This window comes from Pygocentrus nattereri, chromosome 5 (genome assembly GCF_015220715.1).
Source record: "Pygocentrus nattereri isolate fPygNat1 chromosome 5, fPygNat1.pri, whole genome shotgun sequence".
Taxonomy (NCBI): Eukaryota; Metazoa; Chordata; class Actinopteri; order Characiformes; family Serrasalmidae; genus Pygocentrus; species Pygocentrus nattereri.
In genome coordinates, this window is record NC_051215.1 from 46319412 (window position 1) to 46346108 (window position 26697).

At 39.2% G+C, this 26697-nt stretch overlaps 1 protein-coding gene across 3 annotated transcripts; it reads right to left on the reverse strand.

Annotated features, from left to right (window-relative positions):
• Nucleotides 1–951: 951 nt before the first annotated feature.
• On the reverse strand, nt 952–26697 carry rgs17 (regulator of G protein signaling 17). 3 transcript variants are annotated; one of them, XM_017710422.2, is made up of 6 exons: nt 26434–26697; nt 25032–25153; nt 12623–12753; nt 6907–6981; nt 6405–6636; nt 952–2105 (listed from the first exon to the last, which is right to left on the reverse strand). In XM_017710422.2, the coding sequence occupies exons 2-6, from the start codon at nt 25032–25034 to the stop codon at nt 1920–1922; spliced, it is 627 nt and encodes a 208-aa protein (XP_017565911.1). In that variant the 5' UTR covers nt 25035–25153; nt 26434–26697; the 3' UTR covers nt 952–1919. The 3 variants fall into 3 exon arrangements, with proteins under 3 accessions (XP_017565911.1, XP_017565909.1, XP_017565912.2); XM_017710420.2 differs by having other exon boundaries at nt 24913–25153; nt 26434–26601; XM_017710423.2 differs by lacking the exons at nt 12623–12753; nt 25032–25153; nt 26434–26697 and adding an exon at nt 12066–12120.

The window sequence follows — 26697 nt, forward strand, 5'->3', positions numbered from 1 at the left end:
TTTAAAAACGGCATTTGTGCAATGCCAGTGGAGTGACAAAGGTCTTCATTGAGTATTGTACATTTACAGAATTGCACTTTAAGCAATTTTCCAAGCACCAAAAAGAAAACCCAACAGTGAAAGAACTTGACCACTGCTCAAAATAGGCTCATTCATCAGCAAAACATTTCAAGGAAAAGTGGCATCCTGAAATTCTTGCTGGAGAGTGGTCATCAGACAATGACAAATCTGTCATTTACTCTAGAGTTATTGAACTAAGACGAGAAAGTGGTTATACCAAGCAGTCATTTACATATTGGTTTGTCATGCACTGGCCGCTGTAACAGCAAACAAACTGTCCTTAAGTCAACAGCAAAAGATTCTTGTTTGAATCTAATAAAATTGAGCTGAAAATGTTAGCATTTTCAGGGTCACAAGTCTAAAAGTTTCATACTGAAACTGCTTCAATAAACGACGCCGTTTCATCCACTGCGGTTCCATGTCTTATTCAGATTGTATATTGTGATGTGTTCAACACACAAACACATAAACGCATGCTAACAGGACGTGAACTGCATGGCTTCTGGTGGCCTTTTTAAAAACGACATTGTCACAAAACAGACAGTTGCTCGCTTTCATCTGGAAAAACTTCCTCAAGTTAGGAAATCTCAAGTTCAAAGAGCTCCATGAGCTTCATACTGACAAGTCTAACCATGAAACCTACATACACCATCAGCACATATCAGTTCACAAAGAAAAAAAAAAACAAAAAACTTTACACTAAAACCCGAAAAAGTGTCTGTTTTTCAGTTCTGGGAAAATGTGGCATTGTGCAGTGCCTGAAAAAAGACACTATTCTGTTATTTCAAATACAGTGTTGCCTTTAAAAACAAGGCAGTGTTCACAACCTTTGTTTAAGACTTAATTAAAAAAAGGCATTTCAATGTAAATGACAGTTCTAGTTCTCTCATGTACCTCTGAGATGTTGTTGATTTATTTTCAAGCAAAACTCTTAATCCAGCAATGCTTACAACCAATGACATACAGTACCTGTGCTTCTCTCAGTGAGGAGTGGACTGGGAGGGCCTAGGTGGACTCGCACAATTAACTGTGGTTGTTGGTCAGCGTCAGCAGCTTCTGTGCCCTTATTCAATATCGAGGCATTATGATTTTTGCAGAGGAAAGTAAATGTTCGTGATTCATTTAGCAGCTGCCCAACCACAATACTAGCCCTTACATTTCCCAGTGAAAGAGTCGTCAAGACGGACAAGAGCGGACAGATGACAGCTTAATAGATCAAAGGAGAGAAGGAGAACATTTGGCAAATTTAAATTTCCCTTAGCTTACAAGAGCTTTAAAGGCTCTCTTGCTACGACAGCATAATAATGCATTTCTTACTCAAACGCCACTGTAGTCCTGCCAGGGTTTAAACGTCAAGCTAGAATAAATTCCATAACCTTGTTTCATGCAAAGTCGATGTTGTTATCTCACGTAATGGAAACTCTTATCCAATCGTAAAAAAAAAAAAAAAAATCATCATTATTCAGCTGTCCTCAAACACGTGAGGCATAGAAGTGTGAGAAAAGGACAGGCGCCATCAGAGAGAGCGAGAGAGAGAGAGAGAGAGAGAGAGGGAACAAGAGAGAGAGAGAAAGCAGAGAGAGAAGGAGTGAATGAGAAAGACAAGTAAAGAACAGGAAAGTAGGGCTCTGGACGGTTTTCCTTACAGTTTTCTCTTTGTCACAGTTGCCTGAGCAGCTTATATTGGCACTTAAACAGGAAGTGAACTTCAGGGTCACTACTGGACAATCAGAATTGCTTAACTACTCGCTCTATGAAAAGGAAACATCACACCTCTCAATAGTGGCACCTTAGGGCTTTTTGTCTCAAGTGTTTTGTTGTTTTTTCTGTTTTTTTTTTTTTTTTTTTGGTTGGAACCTTTAGGTGTCTAAGCAGGCTCTCTTTCTTTCCAGGAGGTCCCTGTAAACTGATGAGTTGAGGAATCGGGGGAAGGAGTCTCTGTGCATGAGGGTGTAAATCTGCAGCTGCGCCTCCTCGTACATCAGACTGCTCGGCTCTGCCAGGCTCTGGTTGATACCTTCTCTCACCCTGGCATCCAAACTGACCTGCAAGAGACGACAATCATAAGAATCAGCACGAGGACCAGAGTGGGTTTCCCCTGAGTGTTTTAATCTATTTAACCTCTAATTTTAATCTACAAATGAACTCTTCGTTCAAGTTGGGGGCAGTCGTGGGCTGCAGGTTAGGGAACCAGCCCTGTGACCAGAAGGTCGCTGGTTCGATCCCCAGCAGCGACAGTCCATGACTGAGGTGTCCTTGAGCAAGACGCCTAACCCCCAATTGCTCCCTGGGCGCCGTGGATAGGGCTGCCCACCGCTCCGGGTAAGTGTGTTCACTGCCTCCTAGTGTGTGTGTGTGCTCACTAGTGTGTATGTGGTGTTTCACTTCATGGATGGGTTAAATGCGGAGGTGGAATTTCCCCGTTGTGGGATTAAAAAAGTATCACTTAACTTAAGAACACTCGTGCAGTCTGTATGTAATTGGACCTTGTTTATTTTGGTTCTGTGTTTTGGTTCATTTTATTTAGAATGAAACAAAGTTAAAGCACTGACTGTTATTTTGATGGTACGTCCACATTGGACGAATCATGTAGGAATTTATAGTCCTCCCATTTCTGGGGATCAAAAACAATTAGATAAACTTGGCTCATGCAACAGACAGCTAACAAAAGATTCAGAGCTGACTGACGTTTGCACCTGCAATTTGTTCCTGATTTCTTTCAACCTCACTACCAAATAAGTGTCAATGATAGTAAGGCAGGCCATAGCGAGGCTGACAAATCAGAGGAGACAAAGACACAGGGCCAAAACATGGCTTCCTGGACATGAATTTAGTCTTTGAAATTAGTCTTAGACTAAATTACAGTGTAACACCATTAGAAATTCTTTTTAGTCCAGGCTTTGACTTAATCTCAGTCTGGGAAACTGGCCCTCAGTGTCTGGTGCACTGTTAATGAGCCAGTGAAATGACAGATAAGTGCTACTTTTCAAATAAAGGAAAAATTGACTGAACTCCTCACAATAAACCTGCAGAGAGAACGTTGGTGTAGTAAATTAAGCAGAAATATTAGGCTAAGAAACGGTCACAAGGTGTTAACAAGAAACTGAATTCCCTGCACATGCCATCCTGGACATCTGGAGGGTGGTGCTGTTTTGAGCGCATTCCTGAAAAAGATTTTGATCAAACTATGTTGGAGTACAGTCTTAAAAATATTAACAGAAGGCAGGGCATGGCCGAATTTTGTAAACAGACGAATCAAAGGTTGTATAATCTACAGTCTAAGAATTCTCTCCAGGTACAACTTTGCAAAGCCTCCCCGTTTCTTAGACCTGAACTGAAGATATTAAGTTGTAAGAAAGAGATGAAAAGTATTAAAGAATAGAAATTTACAAAAAGAGAATTGACCAAAGGAACAACAACATCCAGGGCGAGGAAGCTGAGTGCATCCTCACTTACATATTTGTGCGTCAGAATAGCTGAGGGAAAGCTGATTTACCAGATGTACCTTTTAATTAAAACTTCTGCTTTTTTACTTAATAGCCTAACAACCTCATGAATACAACAACTGTATGGAACATCAGAATGGCACATTATACTAGATTAGCAACAGGTGCAGTGAGCTTCACGGACGAAAGTTAAATAATACCCATAAACAAACACTGGTAAGCTATAAACTCTTGGCTCAAATCGCAATATTTACATACATACATACATACATACATACATACATACATATATATATATATATATATATATTCATGTTTAATAAGTTGTAACAGACAAAACAGAATCTATAGTACACATAAAAATAGTATAATAATAAAATACCTGTAACTAAAGTGAATTTTACAAACCGCACTGTACTAAATCCAATTAAACAACTGTAATGACACTATCTTTGTAATGAAACATGTCGTTAGTGTTTTTTAATACTGAAGATATCCACAATATGCTCAGAAACGCGTACTGTGACATAATGTATCACAGTGAAGATAAAATATCATCATATTGCCCACTTCAACTCTCCATGCCAATCAGCATAAGCAAATAAGAATTATTTTTAAAGCAGCTTTGAAACTAGAAGAAATGCTTAGGCATTATGAATGTAATGCACTTATTCAACATTCAAGAAGCTGTTTAGCTCAACGTGTTTAATGGTTATTTGACATTAGTCAATAGGTGAGGAATTAGAGGATTACACAGAGGCCTGATAAATGTAAGACTTGAATGATTACAAGTTTATGTTACTACTTATTTGACTGTTAATGAAAAGTACTGGTCCCAGCAGCAGGGACCATGGACTCAGTGAAGCCAAGCTGCAGGTCCTAGTCCTTTGTAGCATTTTATAGACCAGTGGTAGATCTTGCAGTAGTTCCAACCGGGCAGCGTGATCCAAGGCAACATTCAGAGGCTGTTATAGCTTCTTCCTCAGTGGTGGCATATGATGGCTTTTACAATCACAGTCCTGAGTTTAGCAAATAACCGAGTAGATCAGCGTATGTGAGTGGAGTGGCAGAAGTTTCCGCTCCGCTCTCAAAATATTCTGAAATTACTCCACTTTTCTATTTCCTGCTCTCATTCCCAGCTCACACAGAAGGAAAAAAAAAAAACAGTGGATTTTTAAAAATTTCCCGCTCCACATCCGCTCTGTATTCTTAAGTCTTAATGCAATATATATTTATCTTATATATATATATATATATTGAATGTATAAACAAGAACTTAACACTTCCATTTGTGGATTATATAACCTAATTATAACCTGTTATTTAATAATCCATCCATCCATCCATCCATTTTCTAAGCCGCTTCTCCGTCAGGGTCGTGGGGGGATGCTGGAGCCTATCCCAGCGGTCTTCGGGCGGAAGGCAGGATACACCCTGGACAGGTCGCCAGTCCATCGCAGGGCAGTTATTTTATAATAATAATAATAAAAAATAGTTCATGTCACACTTGCGCAAAATGAGACACTTGTCCAATCACATGTCAAAAAACCATCTTTTTACTACTACTTTACCATTTGTGCAGCTAAATGGATGACAAGATTCAATGTGTCCAATGTCTGCAGAAACTCCAAGCCGTGAGAATTTCTACTATGGGTTTGCTGTAACGTTCAAAAGAGTAGACACTGTACGAATGGCCAGCTTGTGCAAGCTTTACCAGTCTGCTGTGTCACTCATGACGCATAGAGACAGTAAACATGAAACAGACCTTGTATGACAGAACGATCTTGAAACCACAGAGGGCTCGTATGCATCATATGAGGGCTGTATTGAAGCGAACTTGGAGTAAGAGAAAACATAAAAGCAAAATCTAACCACAGAGTTCCCAAGCTGCCTAACTCTGTTCAGCCTTCTGCTACAATGTTGTACCTAATGCTGTGTCACTGAGTGTAAAACCTAACAAGCAGCATAAATTAGACTAAAGAAGACATGACGAGGCATGTCGACAAAACCGAAAGAACAGTTCTTTCGGTTTTACAGCAGTCATGAGTAACAAACTCGGCAGTGGTATTCTGCACATTTCTAGTGGCATGTAGCTCAAGACAGGCAGCAAAAAGTAGACTCAAAGCTTTAAAAGTGGTTACTGTGTGCCTCTTCCCTCATCATCATTGTGGTACTCAATGCAGAAAGCATGAACCAGGTATTAAAACCAGGTATTACTGTGCGTGCATGACCACTGTAACAGTGCTTGCAACGCACAGCCGATATAAAAAGGCCACACTGACAGTGTCTTTTGCAGGAGTGCTTTTCCAGCACTAGTAATGTAGTGCAGAAGCAACACAGTTACTATAATGAACTTTAATCAGCTGTGCCTTTGTGTGGGCAAAATAAAATAAAACAAACACATACATGGCTATGCCCGCCACATGCTTAAGAACATAGCTGGCACAATACCACAGTGGTGTTGCAGTGTGCTTGTTATTGCCCTAATTGGACATTGATTACATTTTAGTGCCGCTCAGTTCCTGCATTTCACAGAAATGTAATGACAAGGGCTATGGGGTCATATAAAAAATCCAGTGACATACTTGTGAAATACCATGCAGCTGTGTGGATTGCTTATCACTTTGTATTACATTCACCTCTGATAAATTCAGCACTTTTTAAAACTCAAGCAGCGTTTGAACAACGTAAAGAAGGTTTGCTTTACCGTTTGGTGCATTTTCCACATATCACTAATGACAAGTAATGTAATTTGTGTTTGGAGTTTTATTATATTCCCTTGAAGATCTTCTTTCTATACACATGGTCACATTTACAGATATGTCCATCAACAGAAGTTTGAAACAAGAAGCAATGAAAAAATAAAATGAATTTTAGGTTGACGTTTTAACATCTTACCTCTTTCGGTGATAGGATAGATACATAATCCTCATAAATGATTCTGGCTTTCTCATCTACAGCTGAGGGGTTGGTCTCCTTCTTTAGTTCCTCGCAGGCTATCCAGAACATCAGATTCTCTTCACTGTACTCTGACCGCAAGAACTCCCTAAAAACGTCCCTGCCTTCTGAGGAGCGCATCATTAGCTCAAAGCTTCGTGCCCAGGCTACAATTTCATCCAGTGTGGGATGCCTTCAACCCATAAGAGAAGCAGAGGGAGAACAACAGCAATTTAGCTTCAAAGATCGAGCTGGCTTTACAATGATTCCCTTATCCCTTCCCTTTACAAAAAAATCCCTTATGATAATCACAAATGTCCTAATATTGCTGTTGAGTTTCTACAAAACTATTTTAACTGAACGTCTATAAGAGGAATGATACAGCAGATGAACACAAATGATCAAAATCAAATGAAATTTCTGTGTAAGAGTTTGAATTTTTAAAAAGTTACTGTTCACTCACTGTTCCTCCGTCACTTCTATGCTGTCCATTTTTGTACATGTTTGTCGCTCTGGACGCTCCCTTCTCTCCTCATTCCTAAAGGAATCAGAAGCAGTGAGTTATGAGGAGCACACCAGTCTATAAAGTCCCAGGGAGAAACAAATTTAAACAATCATGAGATAATGAATAATTCCAAGTAAAAGAATCATTTTTTATGAGACACTAAAATCCTACAGTAAAAACGGAACAAGATGAAGTTCTAAAAAAAGAAGATCAGGACGCATCAGGTTTTACCAATCAATCACATCTTCGTGTTTATTTAATTCATAAAAAGGCATCAAGCCTATCTGGCATCTGAAACGAGAGCATGTCACCATACAGAACTGGTGATGCCTTACCTGTAAGCAATCAGACCATCTTCCATTAACAAAAACACTATATTCACCACTGAAATCTACAAGCAGCCATTTGAAAAGCATTTAAGTCACCGTCAAGTGTTTTTGTGACATTAATTCGTAATACTTCTTCATATCATATATATTAAAATAGTGTTTTATGACATTTAAATAAATAAAAAGAATAAACAAAAGAAGGAAGTCAGAGTTTAAAGCCTAAATCATTACGATGGAAAAGAATCTCAACTCTTGCGGCTGAAGGCCATAAGAATGAAAGAAGCAATGCTGCGCCTTTAAGTAGCTTGAAGAGGTTCTTCCTTTGAGGCAATTCCACCACGACTATTTTTTTGACTTCTGCTTTATAGCTCTAGTCCCCCCCAAAAAGGAAAAATTAATTAATTAATTAATTAATTAATTAAAAAAAAAAAAAATCACAAATATGATAATAAAAAAAAAAAAACCCAAAATAAACTATAAATAAAATAAATTTGCTCACTCTAAAACGGATCTGATAGTTCTCAAAGCCATTCATGACTTTTCCAAAGCTGTGATTCTATTCCGGGCCCGTCTACGAGTGAACATCCATTCCGATTCTCAAAGTCTCTATTGTGCAAGTATAATTGAGCTCGCTGGCCACAGGGTCTACACATGCCAAGAGGACTCTAAATATATAAAGTGTTCCACACAGCTGTCTGGCATGTGATGTGTGGATGGAAATAGCGGGTTACAGAGTAGATAAATCCAGAGTGTAATGAGCAACGATCGTGGAAACCAGACTTTACAAACATAGGTCTGTCCCCCCTTCTCAATGTTTTCTTTCTTTCTTGTAACATTTGTGTTTATCCGGGTGTTATTAATAGTGCCCCCACAGGCTCTAAAGTTCCACTGTGCCCTCTCCAATCTTGCTTTGATCAAAGTGCAGATATGTTGGTAGCAGATTACACTTACAAAGGATAGGCTAATGTAACTTACACAAGTAAAAAACAATAAATAACCAATTCAAGGATGAGACCTCTTTGTCAAAACAATTAGGATTAGTTGTTTATCCTTTCTATATTCAAGGGTCTGATCGAGAACTGCATTTATCTGCACTGTTGATGCCTACAGTTCATGGAGTATGTCTTAATCCAGGTGGACAGGTGGAGTGCAAAGCATCTGGCCACGAAATGAGGGTGATAAATTTTTGCTTGGACAGAATCCAGTGGGTTGCTGCCTGTGGCACAATCCCAGGTTTTACAAGGTGTAAACAGGATTCTGTAAGGATTTGTACTCGGCCCTGTGCTGTTTGCTTTACCACGCTGACGAGCAAGACAGAAGTTCTCATGTGCAGCAAAGACGGAAAATGTCAACCACAAAAACAAAAACAAAAAAAAAAAAGGGATTTGGTGAGAAAATCGGATTTGGGCCACTTTTACCTGCTGTGCAAATGTAATATAACTATAACTTCAGATATAGAACATGAGAAAATCTCAAGTAAGGAAAAAGTGTTTCAGTTCAAGCATCAGTAAATCATCAAACATGCTTGCTGCTCTACAAGTAAAAAAGATTTTAATTGTCTTGCTTCATCCACTGTAAGCATATGGTTCACTATAGCAAGCGTTCCAAACGCTCAGATCTGGTCTTACCAGTGCAAATGCAGTTTAAAACACTGGTATTTTCAGCCAGTGTGTCCAGCCTTTCCCCCATGTACACAAGGCTTTAAAAGCACAAGGCTTATAAAGTATACTTGGCTTTGACTATACACTGGATCTTTTACTTTTACCTGAAATTATTCCGGTTTAGGGGAGTAGGCGTATTGCCTGTCAGTGTCCAGAACCGACCAGGGCCAGTTATTATGAAGCTTCTCGAGTTGGGAAGCTGATCTAGGATCTGCTCCCGTTAATAAAGTAACTGTAAATATTGCCTGTCAGTGTCCAGAACCGATCAGGGCCTGTTATTATGAAGCTTCTCGAGTTGGGAAGCTGATCTAGGATCTGTTCCCGTTAATAAAGTAACTGTAAATATTGCCTGTCAGTGTCCAGAACCGACCAGGGCCTGTTATTATGAAGCTTCTCGAGTAGGGAAGCTGATCTAGGATCTGTTCCCGTTAATAAAGTAACTGTAAATATTGCCTGTCAGTGTCCAGAACCGATCAGGGCCAGTTATTATGAAGCTTCTCGAGTTGGGAAGCTGATCTAGGATCTGCTCCCGTTAATAAAGTAACTGTAAATATTGCCTGTCAGTGTCCAGAACCGATCAGGGCCTGTTATTATGAAGCTTCTCGAGTTGGGAAGCTGATCTAGGATCTGTTCCCGTTAATAAAGTAACTGTAAATATTGCCTGTCAGTGTCCAGAACCGACCAGGGCCTGTTATTATGAAGCTTCTCGAGTAGGGAAGCTGATCTAGGATCTGTTCCCGTTAATAAAGTAACTGTAAATATTGCCTGTCAGTGTCCAGAACCGATCAGGGCCAGTTATTATGAAGCTTCTCGAGTTGGGAAGCTGATCTAGGATCTGTTCCCGTTAATAAAGTAACTGTAAATATTGCCTGTCAGTGTCCTGAACCGATCAGGGCCTGTTATTATGAAGCTTCTCGAGTTGGGAAGCTGATCTAGGATCTGTTCCCGTTAATAAAGTAACTGTAAATATTGCCTGTCAGTGTCCAGAACCGATCAGGGCCAGTTATTATGAAGCTTCTCGAGTTGGGAAGCTGATCTAGGATCTGTACCCATTAATAAAGTAACTAAATATTCCCTGTCAGTGTCCTGAACCGATCAGGGCCTGTTATTATGAAGCTTCTCGAGTTGGGAAGCTGATCTAGGATCTGTTCCCGTTAATAAAGTAACTATAAATATTGCCTGTCAGTGTCCTGAACCGATCAGGGCCCATATTCATGAAGCATCTCAAGTAGGAGTGCTGATGTTGGATCTGTTCCTGTTAATAAGGCAACAGGAAAATAAGAGGGGAATCTGATCGTAGACAAGCACACATACTCTGAGAAGCTTTAGGAATACCTACATCTTACCATTTCTATTTTCTACACTTTAACCCTTCAGCACACTCTTGTGGAACCTTTGTTTTTACAGATAAAAACTTATTTATCAGTGTTAAAAAAAAAAAAAAAATTCATCATAAAACCAGGAGTAAAATGGTAATTAGGAGTTGATTTAATCTGTAATGTGAGAGCCATCTCTTTAATATGCACATGAAACCAAGAGACGGACATCAAAACAGCCCAGATAGCTTTTCCCTATAGTTCATGTCACTGCAATATTGAAAAACACAGCAACAAAAACAAGAATTCTTAGGAATAATGAATAAGGACGTGGAAATCATACCTCATACCCCAGTAACATTAGCTAAAAGCTGACCACAGCCAAACTTCCTATGATTCTGCAATACATTCCTTTTCTTTGAAAGACTGAAGCAAAATAAGTTAACTATTAAAATGGCAAATATCATTTAAACAAAGAAAAACAAAGAAATTATACATATTCAACTGTTTGGCTGTAGTGTTGATTTTTGAATGACATTCGGGTGAAGAAGCTGAGGGCGTCCTGTTGTCCTGCAGAGCTGAAATATGAAGCCACACAGCGACAGCAGGCTAGCTGATTTCTATAGACTATGAACTGGTGTTCATCTACATACATTTAGTATAAAACATTAAAATAAGTCTTTAAATCACTAATCCTGAAATAGTTTTATGGTCGCCCAGCAGTTACTTCTCTTGTGATAAATCTGGAACTTGGACCACTAAGGATGCTTTTACACCGGTCCTGGTTGGTCTGAACCAAAATAGCAGGTGTTTAGGGGAGTAGGCGTATTGCCTGTCAGTGTCCTGAACCGATCAAGGCCTGTTATTATGAAGCTTCTCGAGTTGGGAAGCTGATCTAGGATCTGTACCTATTAATAAAGTAACTGTAAATATTGTCTGTCCGTATCCTGAACCGATCAGGGCCTGTTATTATGAAGCTTCTCGAGTAGGGAAGCTGATCTAGGATCTGTACCTATTAATAAAGTAACTGTAAATATTGCCTGTCAGTGTCCTGAACCGATCAGGGCCTGTTATTATGAAGCTTCTCGAGTTGGGAAGCTGATCTATGATCTGTTTCCGTTAATAAAGTAACTGTAAATATTGCCTGTCAGTGTCCTGAACCAATCAGGGCCAGTTATTATGAAGCTTCTCGAGTTGGGAAGCTGATCTAGGATCTGTTCCCGTTAATAAAGTAACTAAATATTGCCTGTCAGTGTCCTGAACCAATCAGGGCCAGTTATTATGAAGCTTCTCGAGTTGGGAAGCTGATCTAGGATATGTTTCCGTTAATAAAGTAACTGTAAATATTGCCTGTCAGTGTCCTGAACCGATCAGGGCCAGTTATTATGAAGCTTCTCGAGTTGGGAAGCTGATCTAGGATCTGTTTCCGTTAATAAAGTAACTGTAAATATTGCCTGTCAGTGTCCTGAACCGATCAGGGCCTGTTATTATGAAGCTTCTCGAGTTGGAAAGCTGATCTAGGATCTGTTTCCGTTAATAAAGTCCGGTCCTGGTTGGTGCCCCAGATCGAACTGAACTGTGGTTTGGCTCATCTGCAGTGTGAAAACACTTTTTTTTTTAGATGCTTCAAACTTTCGGATCAATTAAAGGGAGCTGAGGCAGGCTATTGTTACCTAATAAAAAGCAGAAGAAGCAACTGTAATTTGGTCCGACAAAATAGTCTAAATCTAAAGTAAACTATGCCGGGGGAGGGGGGGGTGCTAAACTGACTATAAAAACACAGAGCTAAACAAAGATTTGAAAAGATTTACATCTTGAACTTCTGCATCATCGCTGCTATCATGGCAAGCAAAAATCCAGGAAGTCTCATCTGTCTCTGTATCCGACAATGTTACAGCACATCTGAACAGTCTCTCCTACCTCTGGGACGCCCACTGTAAAAAGGGATGTATAAATGCATATAACAGTTTTTTGTCCCAAAAAAAAAAAAAAAAAAACATTAATATTTTGATTTAAAAACATAATAAAAGTCACTCTGGTCACAGCCGTTCGTGGCGTTCTAGTGAAATGTAAAGGCAGAGGCCGTTGTGGGGTCTAGAGGGTTAAAACGTACAGCACAAAATCATTTTCACAGCCTTAAAAAAACAATAGAGTTTTCAAAAGTTTTAGCTGACCAACTGAAATGAACTAATTAGCATCTTACCAGCATTAATTTCACACTGTTTGCAGTATTTCTGCACATTATGCCTAAAACACTGAAACCTATTAGATCCAACCACAAAAAGATACTAATATTAATGTTATTAAAAGCTTATATGCAATTAACAGTTCTGCCTTTTTCACACATACAGAAGCAGACATGACCTACCAGAGGCATTTGCAGCAACCACACCAGCAGAGACAGCAGGTGTTCGGCCTTGGATGACCAGGGGCCTGCGGGGGTCCTTCAATATGCGCCTGCTGCCGCTTCCTCATTTCAACTCCACTCACACTCTGAGGCTAAACAAAACCAGGTGAATCTAGAGTTAGACATGAGTGATGAATAGCTGAGATTCATTTTAGTTGTAAAGAGCCTCCATCAGATGTAGAAAGTACAGTTCACTTTCCTCTCCACAGAGTTCATGCATGGAAACTAAGCTGCAAAAACAGCCAATTTTGAATATTGAACTCATTTTATATATTCAGCCTACAAAAGGAGTGTTTCACAAAGAAATGTTTTTTAAATGAGGCGCAATAAAGGACAGCCAACCAGAACAGAGACTACTCACGTTCATCGGTCTTAAAGGCACAGTAACAAAACCAGACTTTTTAATTCTAAAGGTTAAAGAGAGGTTGAAAATGGTCATGTAAAAATAAATTATGTTTCTAGTACATAAACCCAACAAATAAGTGAACCACAGGGAAAATACAAAGCACAAGAAAAATGTAGGATATGTAGGGCTCTTATGAGCTTTAAATACTGGCTGTAGCAACACACACACACACACACACACACACACACACACACACACACACACTAAACTGCTTATCCTTCTAGGTCAAGGGGAGCAGCCTATCCAAGCAGTAGCAATACAGAAAAGATGTATGTAATAATAATAATAATAATAATCTTTGACCCCTTCCCTACACAATATATTTTAACACACAGCAAGGTGTCCTTAAAACAAACAACCTTGTTCTAAAGATGGAAAAGCAGTCTTTATCCCAATTTTAAACACTGTTCATACAACAATATATGGGTTTAATCATCACAGCAGTCAAGAACCAGTCAAGCATCTATTGGAAGACATGCATCACATAGATTAAATGATCCTGTACACATTTATAGCTCCTAAATTTAAATATGGTATGCAGATTGAACACACAGTTCGACTGACTACTAAAACCCCGCCAAAGTGACGCTTCATAAAAACAAAAGTCTAATTTGAATGCTTTGTTAAAAATTACAGGTGTGCTTTGCTTAATGGGTAATGACAGTACTGATAAGCTTGCACAGGCAAATAACTCTTTCTAGGAACATCCGTGCGGTAACAATAATAAATGTTGTAGGGTTACCTGCACATGGAAAATTTATTTTTTCATTTGTCTGACAGAGGCATGACAAATAATACAGATACAGTGTATGCAGTATACTCTGCCTGCTACACAGGAGTGTTAATGTGCAGCACTGGTACTGGGTTAGGCACTAAAAGGTGCATTAGTCAATTTATTTATTTTATTATTAGTACATATAACCTGGGAAATATGCAGAACAGGATAAATAAAATAAAATAAAAAAAACTTTTGAAACTGGCATTGGCACGAGTGCATTACATGCTTGACAAACCCCGTTTGTTGAGCTGTAGGACGGAGTGGAGGGCTTGTCTGTGTTTACACTGACCTCCTGCCAGTCACTTTACAAGACACTCTCCAATGCCACATTACTCTGCCCCCACCTCCGTCTGTTCGGCTAAGAAAGCCTGGCAGAATCTGGTTAGCAACCTGTGCTGTAGTACTGTAGGGAGACAAAACATGCTGTGCTACCAACAAGCTTAATGAAAAGAAACTAAAATAATAAGAAACACTGGATGCGTTTTTTTAAAGATTGGATTATTTGTAAGTAGTTGGACACAGAATGTAGCAACATTCCTCCTGGACATGTAAGTGAACACAATACATATAAAGTCAAGCTGTATGAATGGCCGTCTTTACATAACAAATCAAGTAGATAAAACTTTACCACTCAGAAAGCAGGGTAAAGTAATGGAGGTGACAAAGCTAACCAGACAAGGCTGAAGTTCGCTTCTTATCAGCCCTTTCTGTTCCACTGTAAATGCTGTAGAGGCGACATTTACCTCATTACAGCACAACAGTACAAAGAACAAAATACTCTTGACTAATTCCAAGCAGCAAACTGGTATGAACTGAATATCAAATGTTTGTAAGCTCGCACCTTCACAGTCCACCCAGACAAAAGAAGACCCTGCAATACATAGAAGCTTTTAGAGTGTACTTGGATAGCATAATTAGACTATTTAGTCTTTGAAAAAATTAAATGTAATGTTATGTCATCATAATTTACCAAGTACAATAAACTAAAGCTTTGCTGGGGGAGAACATTATTGTAGCCCTGTCTGGACGCTTCTATTTTTGTGTCAAGTTCCTAAAAGCAAGCATACCACCCTGATAGAAGATGATATTCCATGTCATGATAAGCCATGATATTCACTGGCTATAAGGCTATAAAAAGGACCAAACTCAATGTGCTTTATTGAGATATGGAATATATCAAGTCCTCTGATCTCCTCTCAAGCAACGTAAGCATAATGCCATTCTTAAATCATCTAGAAATAAGGAAGGAAAGTAATATCTGTCCTTAACAGCCCACCTCATCATCAGAAAGCGAAGTCATGACAATGCTGGTAAATGCTGGCAAACTCTTAACACCAACAGACCAAGAGATTTTGGACAATTTCATGCTCCCAACTTTGTGGGAACAGTTTGGGGACGGCCCCTTCCTGTTCCAACATGACTGCACACCAGTGCCCAAAGCAGATCCATAAAGACATGGATGAGCCAGTTTGGTGTGGAAGAACTTGACTGGTCTGCACAGAGTCCTGACCTCAACCCCATAGAACACCTTTGGGATGAATCAGAGTGGAGACTGTGAGCCAGGCCTTCTCGTCCAACATCAGTGTCTGACCTCACAAATGCGCTTCTGGAAGAACGGTCAACAATTCCCATAAACACACTCCTAACCCTTGTGGAAAGCCTTCCCAGAAGAGTTGAAGCTGTTATAGCTGCAAAGGGTGGGCCGACATCATATTATACCCCATGGATTAAGAATGGGATGTCACTCAAGTTCATATGCGCGTGAAGGCAGACGAGCGAATACTTTTGGTAATATAGTGTATTATAATTGGAGTAACAGTAAACCTCACTTAATGTCTACTTCTTCGTGACTGGTTGAATTCAAAATGAATCGGCCAATCAGTTTGCAGACGTCTGTCCCCAATCTATCAAAATACTTTCTGCAGTTCATGTGATCAAATCAAAGACTTTGCTATTGCTCATCTGACATTAACTGCAGCAGTTTGGTGCTCCAAGAAAGTCTACAAGAAGATCCGTCAATAGACAAGTTTTAAAACAGGCAAGATTATGTGCACTGGGAAGAGCACGCTACGGTGTCCCTCATTTAGTGCAGACCATAATAAAAATGTGCTCACACCAGCAGCACACTGAGCCCACAGTTTGCTTGGAAGCAGACCGATTTTTGGCAGACCAATATTCAGTTCGGTGGCGTAGACTCGAGTGGATCTCACCTATCAAAAAGGAATGAAATACAGAAAAACTTTGCAATTTTGCACCACAGAAGGCAGAATTTCATTCAAACCAAGGCACACAGCAACTAAGCAAACCAAGACACCATGAGGAGATGAGTTTTGTTCTGCTGTTATACAAACTCTGTTGAACTTTGTGTTTTTCTGTAACTTTTTTTGGTTTGGTCTGGAGAAACAGACGACAAACTATAAATGTATATGCGCCCTAAATAAAGATAGTATAGTACAATAATAGTATAAACAGGTATGACATAATGCACAATATACAAAAACAAAGTACATTTAAAATAAAACTCTCCCTCTTTCTCTCTGTGTGTATATATATATATATATATATATATATATATATATATATATATATATATATATATATATATATATATACAGTTTTATTTATTTGTTTGCAAGTATGTATCTGCATGAGTATATGAATATGTCTGATTATGATTATGCAAGCATGTAGGTTATGTGTGATAAATACAAAATACAAGATTTTTCACTACAAATTTCTCCGTATTACACTAGAAACTAGAATAAGAGAAGGAACGTTTGTGCCTCTTCACATGAGCCACAGCTTTCATGACTTGCGCACAAATATATACACAGATACAGGCTTATTAAAGACACCAAGGCGAATCATATTAAGCATCATATTAACTCACGGATCATATCAGTAAGTTTAGGATAAATGTTTTTCATTTAGCAACATGGATCACTTAATTCTAACGCCAGTAATCTGACTCGTCATAATAAAAATATTACTCATGTCATTTCATTAAATTCAACAATACATCCAATTTGGCGACTAGTCTGCTGTGACTCTAGTCGGTTTGACTGTTTAATTGTAGAAGGCATCTAAAAACAACATTCTATGCGCAGCCAAGGATGACAAACCTTCTCGCTAGTAAAAACTGCAGTCCTCAGCACAAATTTCATCACAAAGCATCTTGTGCTGATTTTCTATAAATTTACAACAGTATGCAAAAGTTTAGGTGCCGCTGCTAAAATTTAGTTTTGTTAATTTGATAAAATAAGTTAACACATCCTCTATGGAGAACAAACGTCTGCACATTTTTAATATACAATTACTGTTTATTTGTTGAATTCCACATATGGGACAATTAAACTTTGCCTGTGCAACAGTTACAGTACATTTTACTTTTCAGCAAATAAAAATAAATTAAAAGTGATAAACTGTGCACTAAAATTAGCAGAAAAATGCAAGATTTAAGTTCCCTATTGAGGACATGTTAACTTAGCTTCACTTAGAAAAACAACGAAAGATGCCACTGAGCAGGGCTGTTTGAACCTTTGCATACAAATGTAAATAAAATGATAAAAATGATTAAAAAAAAAAACAATAAATTTTGTCTTACCTGTAAATTCATCATGCTGCCTTCTACACTATAAATATTTCTCATGGTTATCCAAGAGAAGCAGTTAGTGTTCAGGTCAGTCAACACCGGAGTATACAAAAAGACTTTTGGTAGCACATAAACAAGTTATGCAAAGCATGGCTGACACCAGTTAGGAGTTGCCGGGCAGTGGAAAACATGGATATTAATGCAAAACAGTCATGACCTCCTTTGTTCATATGTGTTTCACTCACAAAATAGAGCAGGAAATATGCAAAAACAGAAGCTGTCTGTGTATTTAGGAAAGCATCAATAAAGTACAGGTTCCAGATGAGGATAGTAATGGTGCTTTTCTAGTCTGTGCCACGGCTACATTCATTAAAGTGCCTCTACCTTAGTTCCTACCCAACTAATGTGGTAGGAGGGGGCAATTTGGCCCATCATCACTATGACAAACACAACATGCTTTTCTGAGCATATCAAGTGAGCAACACTTTCTAACTGTACATTCAATTAATACTGGAGCATAAACAGCCCTGTTTAATTGGATTTAGTGCAGAACACCTTGCATCATATTTATTAATACAATTAATACAATTATTCTTTTTCTGAAGACGACAACCAGCGAGCCAACTTCATCATAGCTAAAACTTTTTTTAATAGTAAAACACAACACACGATTGATTTCCTTGCTTTTAACTGGTTAACATCAATTACTATGCCAGCTACCAACACTATATACTGGGAAAAGGCTTATTAACAAGTCCTACTCCTTTACCGCATTTACAGTGGCAGTGAACTCATTGTCATTGTTTAATGATCAATTTACAGCCACAGACTCTCTCACACTTGCATATGTGCCCAAATACTGACTAATATACCTTTAGGCTGCTGCTGCCTCCGTGATTAAAAGTGCAGAAAGTTCACTCATGTGCTCTCGCCAGCAGCTATAATATAGTTCTTAGAAGTCCCAATGCATTATTTATTCATTCATCTCATATTTTAAAAAAATTACTTTGGGAAAAAAAAAATACTTTGAAAAACTGATATGGCAAACATCGATACAAATGTAATTATCATTCCCGCAACTTTAGGTACTCGTTCATTAAAACTAGTTTTTAAAGGAAATTTTAAACTTATGTCTGTTGAACATCTGGTAGCCTATGGGAAACAGCTCAGCATTTGGAGAAGCAGTGGTGCAAGTTAGTGCTGTTTTTACATTAGAAGTGGGCAGTAGGATGATACTAATTCAGTATTATCACGATTGCACAGATACTGATATCATCATTGGCACCAATACTGGCACTTAAACACAGTATTGGTATCGGCCATGTGGATACTGATACCTATGACTTATTGGTTTCACCGATGTTACAAATACACAAACAGTGTAAAACACGTTAACGGAAGCCTCACCTGCCACAGTCAGACCTCATCTGCTGCTGTGCAGTCACTTACAGTCTCAGTTAACGTCATTAACAGAGAATGTTAGTCCAGGGTGTTATTGAGAGAGTGAACACTAGAGAGACATGTTTGAAGGAAGCACCGGTCACTTGAGGTAGTGAGCATATTGTAGACATGGTCCATACTTAAAGGACACTGACCAACTGTGTTTCTTTCTTTTTTTTGGCAAAACTGTAACCGAATATGGTCATGTCAACACCGCTTACTGGACTGAGTATAATGAGTCCTGTTTAACTGGATTTAGTGTAGTGAAATGTTTAATACGCCTTTGACAGATGTTTTTAAGTGTCAAAATACCATGATATGTATGACGTATCTTGAAAACGTCCCGGAAACAGAGAGCAAACACAGGAACGCCGCAACCTCGCGGTGATAACAGAACACTTTTGGAGCTATGCTGAAACCAATTACATACTTTTTTTGTTTCTGACGTTTTTATTTTGAGCTTTCCTTTGTGCATAATTCACATAGCACTTTCCCATCAGCACAATACATAACAAGCAATGCAATAAGATTCAGATTTCATAATAATAAAATACCAACTACATGCTTGTTGAAACAAAGAACATCATCTTCTGGATGATGCGTGTTCATGATTTCCAGTAAAGCCATTAAATTATGTTTTTAAAAAAAAGGCCACAGGCACAACATGTTTTATGTTATATTTCTGTGGTATCTTATTCTGTGGGTTTATTGGCTTTAGTGAGTTTATCTGATTATAAAATATCAAAAAATACGGTTCCTTCTTACTGTCTGTTTACGTGTTGCAGCACAACCCTGTTTCGTGCACATTACCGTACACATTCCAGCGAATCAAGTGATGCACAGCACAGCCGCTGCTGGCTGCACACTGGACGCGCCACACTGCTGCTAGACATCTCAGATCTATTCTTATCAACGAACAACTGTTCCAATGTTTCAGCAAAGGGTGGATATCACACAAACATCAACACTCATGATCATTTCCTGCTGTTAGGAGGCTTGGGGAACACCTGATCTAAGCTGCAGAGAGAAGGAGAGGTGGAAACTCTGTTAACCCACAAAATATGAAAGATTTAGGATGTGATCATTTACCACAGCAACCCTAAAAAAAGCCATATGAATTAGAAGGAATAGTATGCAAATGCATTGCTGATTCTATCATTATGTAAATAATTGTGTGTTTTCCAGTCACATGGGATGGCAGGAAGATACTGTTTGTCTTTTAGACACAAAGTGTAACAAATGCAAATATGTGGATCCCTACCTGCATGTCTGACAGTGTGTACGTGTGGTAGAACTCAGGTAATGACGTCCTCATGACTGCACAACTGTACTTTTCTATTGTCAGCTCAGATTCTGATTTGGACACAGAGGTTCCACATCTTTGTCAATTTTTTGTAACGTATATTAAATTGTCAAGCTCGCACAATCTAACGAATGCCTCTGTGACGACCTACCGCACAAGCATAGTCTGAATGTATATTAACAAGTAAACAAGTAGAACGAAGCATCCTCACTGCGACGTGGTCCGTCATGTACGCACATATCTGCTTGTCTTAAAAGGTTTTGAGTCACGGCACTTCACAGAAAACTCATCAATGAGGGTTGATTTCAGTGCTGTGTATGGTTCAAACCATCCACAATCAAAAAAATTGCAGATTTAAAGACATTATTGCAGCGTCCTGCTTAAGAATCTCTCTTTAAAACGCCGTCTTTCACTATATATGCAAACAAGGCACAGGAAACGGACAAGATCCACACCATTTACAGGAGCCTAATGACGTGACATTCACCTACAGAATGATTTAACAAAAGCATATTTCATCAGTTCTTCTCTGGTATCAGATTATTTCCAACCAATAAAGTTTCCACTGTATATATATCTATACACAGTACTGTGCAAAGGTCAACAAACAGCCTACATTTATTTCATTTTCCGTTAAAACTAAGGATGCATTGATGCCGATTACAATACCAAACATGGTTAGAATTAGGTAGGTGTTAGTATAAACGAGTGCACTGTACCTTAAAATGAAGTAAATCTAGCTGATTTTAAATGAAGTGCATTAGTTTGCATGTCAAAACAGCGCTTCTGTAGTAAAGTATGTTTTATATTTTTGATCCTCATCTCTCTTCTTTCAACTACAGTCTCTGTAGCATCAACAGTCTCTGTATATTAACACTCATACTTCACAAATTCTATTCTGCCAAACAAACTAAACTTGTTTTGTTAACCTATGTGTCTCCAAACATATTGGAGAAGTGATTGTGTGTGTGTGTGTGTGTGTGTGTGTGTGTGTGTGTGTGTGTGTGTGTGTGTGTGTGTGTGTTCAAAACAAGCTGAAATCACACAGTGTATTCCCGGTACAAATAAACCAAGGCAGAACGTTTACAGTGAATAGTGACCTTGCGTTTACATGCCACAGAGTCAACCATCTTTCACGGACAGCTCGAGCCATTTGTTCATTAGTTGTGCTTACGTCACATGGTATCAGCTGGTATCAGGTGTTGGTATCGGTTGAGTACGAGTAACTGAGCATGGAATCGTACCGATACCAATAATCAGTATCCATCCCTAGTTAAAACAGCTATTAAGTACGCATTATTCTGTTTTTCAGCATCAGAAAAAGGAAGGTAACATATATTCAACAAAAAACCTTAAAATTATCTCCTCAACAGTGAATAACTTTATAGCTACTTTGACTAGAGATGAAAAAACATAAAGGAGGTCACTCAGTTTTGCACAGTACTGTATAGCAATATGTTATTATTATGGAACATAATAAAAAGGTATTCTGGTTTAAAACTAGAGTTATGTCTTCTGTCCTGTTATGTATTTTGAGGCCCAGCAGTTCAACAGAATTCACAATTTTCTATCAGTTTCTTGTTTTCGTTGATCAATGCTCTGCACTGAGTTATAGCGCAGCCATGCCAGCATTAGTATAGCTCTTCACTCGGTCATCAAACAAAATAGCCTTTTAAGTTCAAAGACAATTCAACTCAACAACGCCTGTAGCTCGCAGCATGCCTAGATGTAGAAAATACGAATACGCGAATACTAAAGCCAGAGCAATGGTCTAACACACTGGATAAGCAAACCTCTTATTCAAGGTGACCAGGATTCGGTTTCCTGTTCAATGTTTAGATTTCGCATAGATTTCTAACTGATATTTGACAGCATATTTATTGCATTTTGGAGGAACTGAATCTTTAGGTGACACCAGGCTACTGTGCAAAAACATCTCTATTTTATTCTTTTTGCTTCCTTTGTTACATAAATACAAATAAATGTTGCGTTTCTCTGTAACGCTAATCCAGGTGGATATGGCTCTAGATTTTTTTTACATGTTTATGTATCTGTGCCGGTATCAGCAGATATGTACATGAAAAATAGCATCAGCCCCAAATTCCCATATCGGTACATCCCTATTTCATAGCCCTCTGAATAAGGGTTTTTGCTAAAGATGCAAAGATGCTGTTTGTCACAGTTTTCCCAGAAGAGAAATAACTCTGCAAAAAGCGGTTAGTGACTACTGAAGCCAAAGTTCCCTGTACCTTCAAGATACACCATCAGAACGGTGTTTTCCTAAAGTCTTGCTCTGAAGATCCCTGCCTAACCCCAACCACCATGGTAAGATGCAAGTAGGCTTGTTTACAAGAAACACAGCTTCATTTTTTTTAATTTTAGCCAGAGTGCCCCTTAAACTGTAGGTATGCAGTCATTGTCAGAAGAAAACAGAATCTGCTAACTTTGGCGATTTGAATCCTTCATAAAAACGTGGATAAAGGTACTATTAAACATACTATTAAAGTGTGAACTGTTCCTGCAGACATAAACGGCACTTTTCAGATTACTTTAAAGCCCCAATCAGGAGGATGAGTGTGTATTTACTTTTTATCTTCTGAAGTTGCTTGGTCATGACATGCTTCACGCTTCACTTAGCGGACTGGCTGCAGAAGCGGGACTTTTTGTTTCTCAACAGACTGCAGCACAGTCTTTCTTTTATCAAGAAGGTGAACACGATCTAACTTCTTAATATACTTTTTAAAAACGTGAATTTTGGATATACTACGCTTTTGGCATTCTTTGACCTTCAAAGTCAAAAAAAAAAGAGGACGCCCAAACGCATCAGTACCTTGTTTTAATATAAAGTAAAATTAAGGGACAGATGATAAAAATGGATACAATGATTATTAAAACTGATTTAGAGGTTTTTGTAAAAACCACTGTTTTGATGGTTACATGGTTACATTAAAAATAATGTCACTGTGTAGTTTCACTGCACTGTGATCATTGCATTGTGATTGGGCTGATAATAGAGGGTATTATATGACAACATTAATGGATTTAACAAAACAGCCTTTTAGCTAATAAACCACTAAAAGCCATTTTAACATCCGATGCTTTGATTAAGGAAAAGGTGATCTGAATCTCCAAATGTAACCACACTGATTCAGGTTACAGCGGTTAGCCCTTACCTGCAGAAGGTCCACTAATTAAACCTATTAAATTTCAAGTGACGGAAATCATCAGATAAATGGTCATTTTGGAATAACATGAAATTGCATCACAGAACTAGATCTGGAAAGCCATATTAAACTTACTGCAAGAAACATGTTCAGTTAGATGAACACATGAGGGCACCAAGAAACCTAAATACTTCACAATGCTAAAGCAGTGGCTCTCAAACTAGGGGCTGCGGAGCGACTGTGGTGGCGTCAAAATAAAACACAATAGGATACATTAAAATATTCCACATTCAGCGAGCAAAACTGAATGAATCAGTTACTCAGCTGTGCTACATATGGAAAACCCACCTTCACATGTGTTGAAGACCACTAGTGATAATTCAGTGTTACCGTTGCTTTTGGCAAGTCAAGTGATTAGGCTTACTTCACTGGACTTCAAAGCAAACAGGGGGCTGCATTAGACGGATTAGTTTTATCTGGAAAACGGGAGCGATCAAAGTTACTCCTTTCCATGAAAGAAACTTCTTACATTTCTAAAACATGTCCATTAGGTCTGGAAGATTCATCAGTTTTATATCAAAATCGCAATTTAAGTGAGTGACATTTTCAAATCGCAAGAGCTGCAACTGTACTGCGGCAAAATTACAACCTACATTATCAAAAACATTGTCTTAAGTTTTAATTGAGGTAATATAACATAATAGCACGGTGCTCGTGAACTGCCTGAATATAACTTGGATCAGTCAGAGGCAATTAAACCTCAGCGTGTTGTGACATCACAACCACATCTTAGTGGTAGTCTGGCGTACTAGGCAAGGCAAGGCAAGGCAAGGCGAGGCGAGTTTATTTATATAGCACCTGTCATACACCGTGCTCATTCAAAATGCTTTATAAATGATAAAATACAAAGATCCTTCAAATGATCATTTAAGAATGAACAAATTATAGAACAGATATTAAAAACATGATTAAAACAACAGATTTTGAAAGAGAAGATTCATTAAAAATAAAAATAAAAAAGAAATTAAAATAATAAAGTGCCGTTACATGAAAGACTACATTCAGGGTTCATGTCTCAAGCCAGAAAAAAAGCAGATAGTCTGGTATTCTTAACAAAAAAAGAAAAAAAAAAGCGTCAGAACTTTAATTTATAGAAAACACGTGCAATTTAAAATGCAGCTGCCATATAGTAAAAAAAAAAATCAGTACAAGGTATTTTCTCTGAATCGTTCAGCCCTGATACCCATGGTGTAACATGTGGGTCGGAAGTCAGAAATGGTTGAAAATGTTGTCTAGAAAGCAAATATGCATTCTATGATTAAAGTATGTTATGTCCTCTGTGCGTCATTTTTTGCTGCATATTAACACACTCAGCAGAAACCATCAGATAACTTCTTCCGTATGGTTAGTTCCAACAACATACTGTAAGCAGTTAGTCAACAGCATGAAGCATCATCCACAGCATGGAACCACAAGTGGAGAAAACAAAGACTGGCTTCTTACAGATGATTTCATTTAGTAATATTACGTGGTGATGGAAGCGTTCTGGGTTAAAAACATATACTCACCATGCAAATTAGCAGCTGTCTATCCACAGACCAGGCAGAAACCTCATGGTGATTATGTCAAAGGCTGAGTTAGGGAGGACGGTGGAATTGAAAGGACGGCCGCCCGTCTCTTCTCTTACCATCCCTGACCGAGGATGCTTGAGGAGAAGGTCTAGTAAGTAGAGGTAGGTTTGCTACACCTGGTGATCACAGGCAAATGCGTCTCTTGGAATCAACGCCAAGGCGAACCAGGATGACACATCTAAAAAAAAAACAAACAAAAAAAGCAGTTTGACAGAGAAAAACCAAACGGTTAATATCACCGACTAACCAAGCCATAATACACACACGTGAATTAACACACTGTATCAATCGCAAATCAATGAGACCACTAATCAGCCGATGTGAACTGAGAGTTGCTCACGTTGGACGTTTTCAACTTCAATTTCTATTTTACTTTAACAGAAGGGCAAAAGACCGAAATCTCTAGCGCACCTTTTTTTTTCGTGTGTGTGCCAGGGAAGCCACTTGTTTCACTTCGGCTTTACCGTTTTCTTTCAAACCTGCCATGAATGATCTTGGGACGGAAAAAAAGGAAACGTGTCTTCATAACAGATGTGAAAGCTAGTGACATTAGCCATCACATAAGACAAGTGAAACGCTGGTTTGCCTTAGGAAATGTGGGAAATCTGCCCAACTGTACATTCGTTTGTTGATATTCAGGCCTAACATGCAGCATTATATAAAAAAAACCCTAATGAACCCACAAATTCATGACATACTGTTGTTAAATATTGAGTCATTCAGTCATATCTGTGACAAGCTCGCCCTATTTATACCACCCATCAGTCCTTAAACGAAGGGATTATGGTAAGCAGATGGCGAATGTACAGGAGAGCAGGAGAGCAGGAGAGCTGGAGAGCTGGAGAGCTGGAGAGCAGGAGAAGCAGGAGAAGCAGGAGAGCAGGAGAAGCAGGAGAGCAGGAAAGCTGGAGAAGCAGGAGAGCAGGATAAGCAGGAGAGCAGGAGAAGCAGGAGAAGCCCAGTGGGCGTACATACATTCAGAAGCGTGCGGAAATGGTCGACTAGCAGAAGGGAGAACACTTCACACACGTCCCTAAAAGACCCGAGGCTGCAGTCTTTAGACTAAACACCGGGAGTGGCTGGAGGAGGATGAGGAACGGTGTGTGAGGAAGGCTAATCCCCGGTGAACCCCGCTCTCCCCTCTGCCTGAGCTCCGGTTTGCTCCGCTTTGCTTTGCAGCTGTGAGAGATTTCAGGAGCCGAACTAAAGTCCCTGCAGGGAGGGTAAAAACGCGAAACCACCCCGGACACGTCGGCCTCGACCAGCAGGCGACACGAAGACGTTTCGTGCACACGAGAAGCCGCTCTTCTCCTCCTCCTCCTCCTCCTCCTCCTCCTCCTCGGCTAACGCTAACCAATTCATTTTCTCCGCGACGTGAACCCAGCGGCTAACGCTAGCGTGGCTAGCTGGCGAGCTAACGGCACGTTTGAAGGCTTTAAAGGGCGTGTTTGGCCTTACCCTTTCGCTCTAGACGTCCCTCGTCGAGAAAAGGGGGGCTTTACGCGTGTGTTGTGCCGATATTGGGAGTATGACAGGGTGAAGGGGAGCGCCGCCGGTTTATCTCCATCAGCGCGCCGCTCGCTGCCATCCGCCCAACTTCAGCACCGAGCCAGCGGGAGAGCAGTGCGCATGCGCCGCGCAGCTCCAGCTGTCAGAACACTGCAGGCAGAGGTGTGAAACACACACGGACGTTTGTATTCCTCACTTTGTGGGGACCTTTCT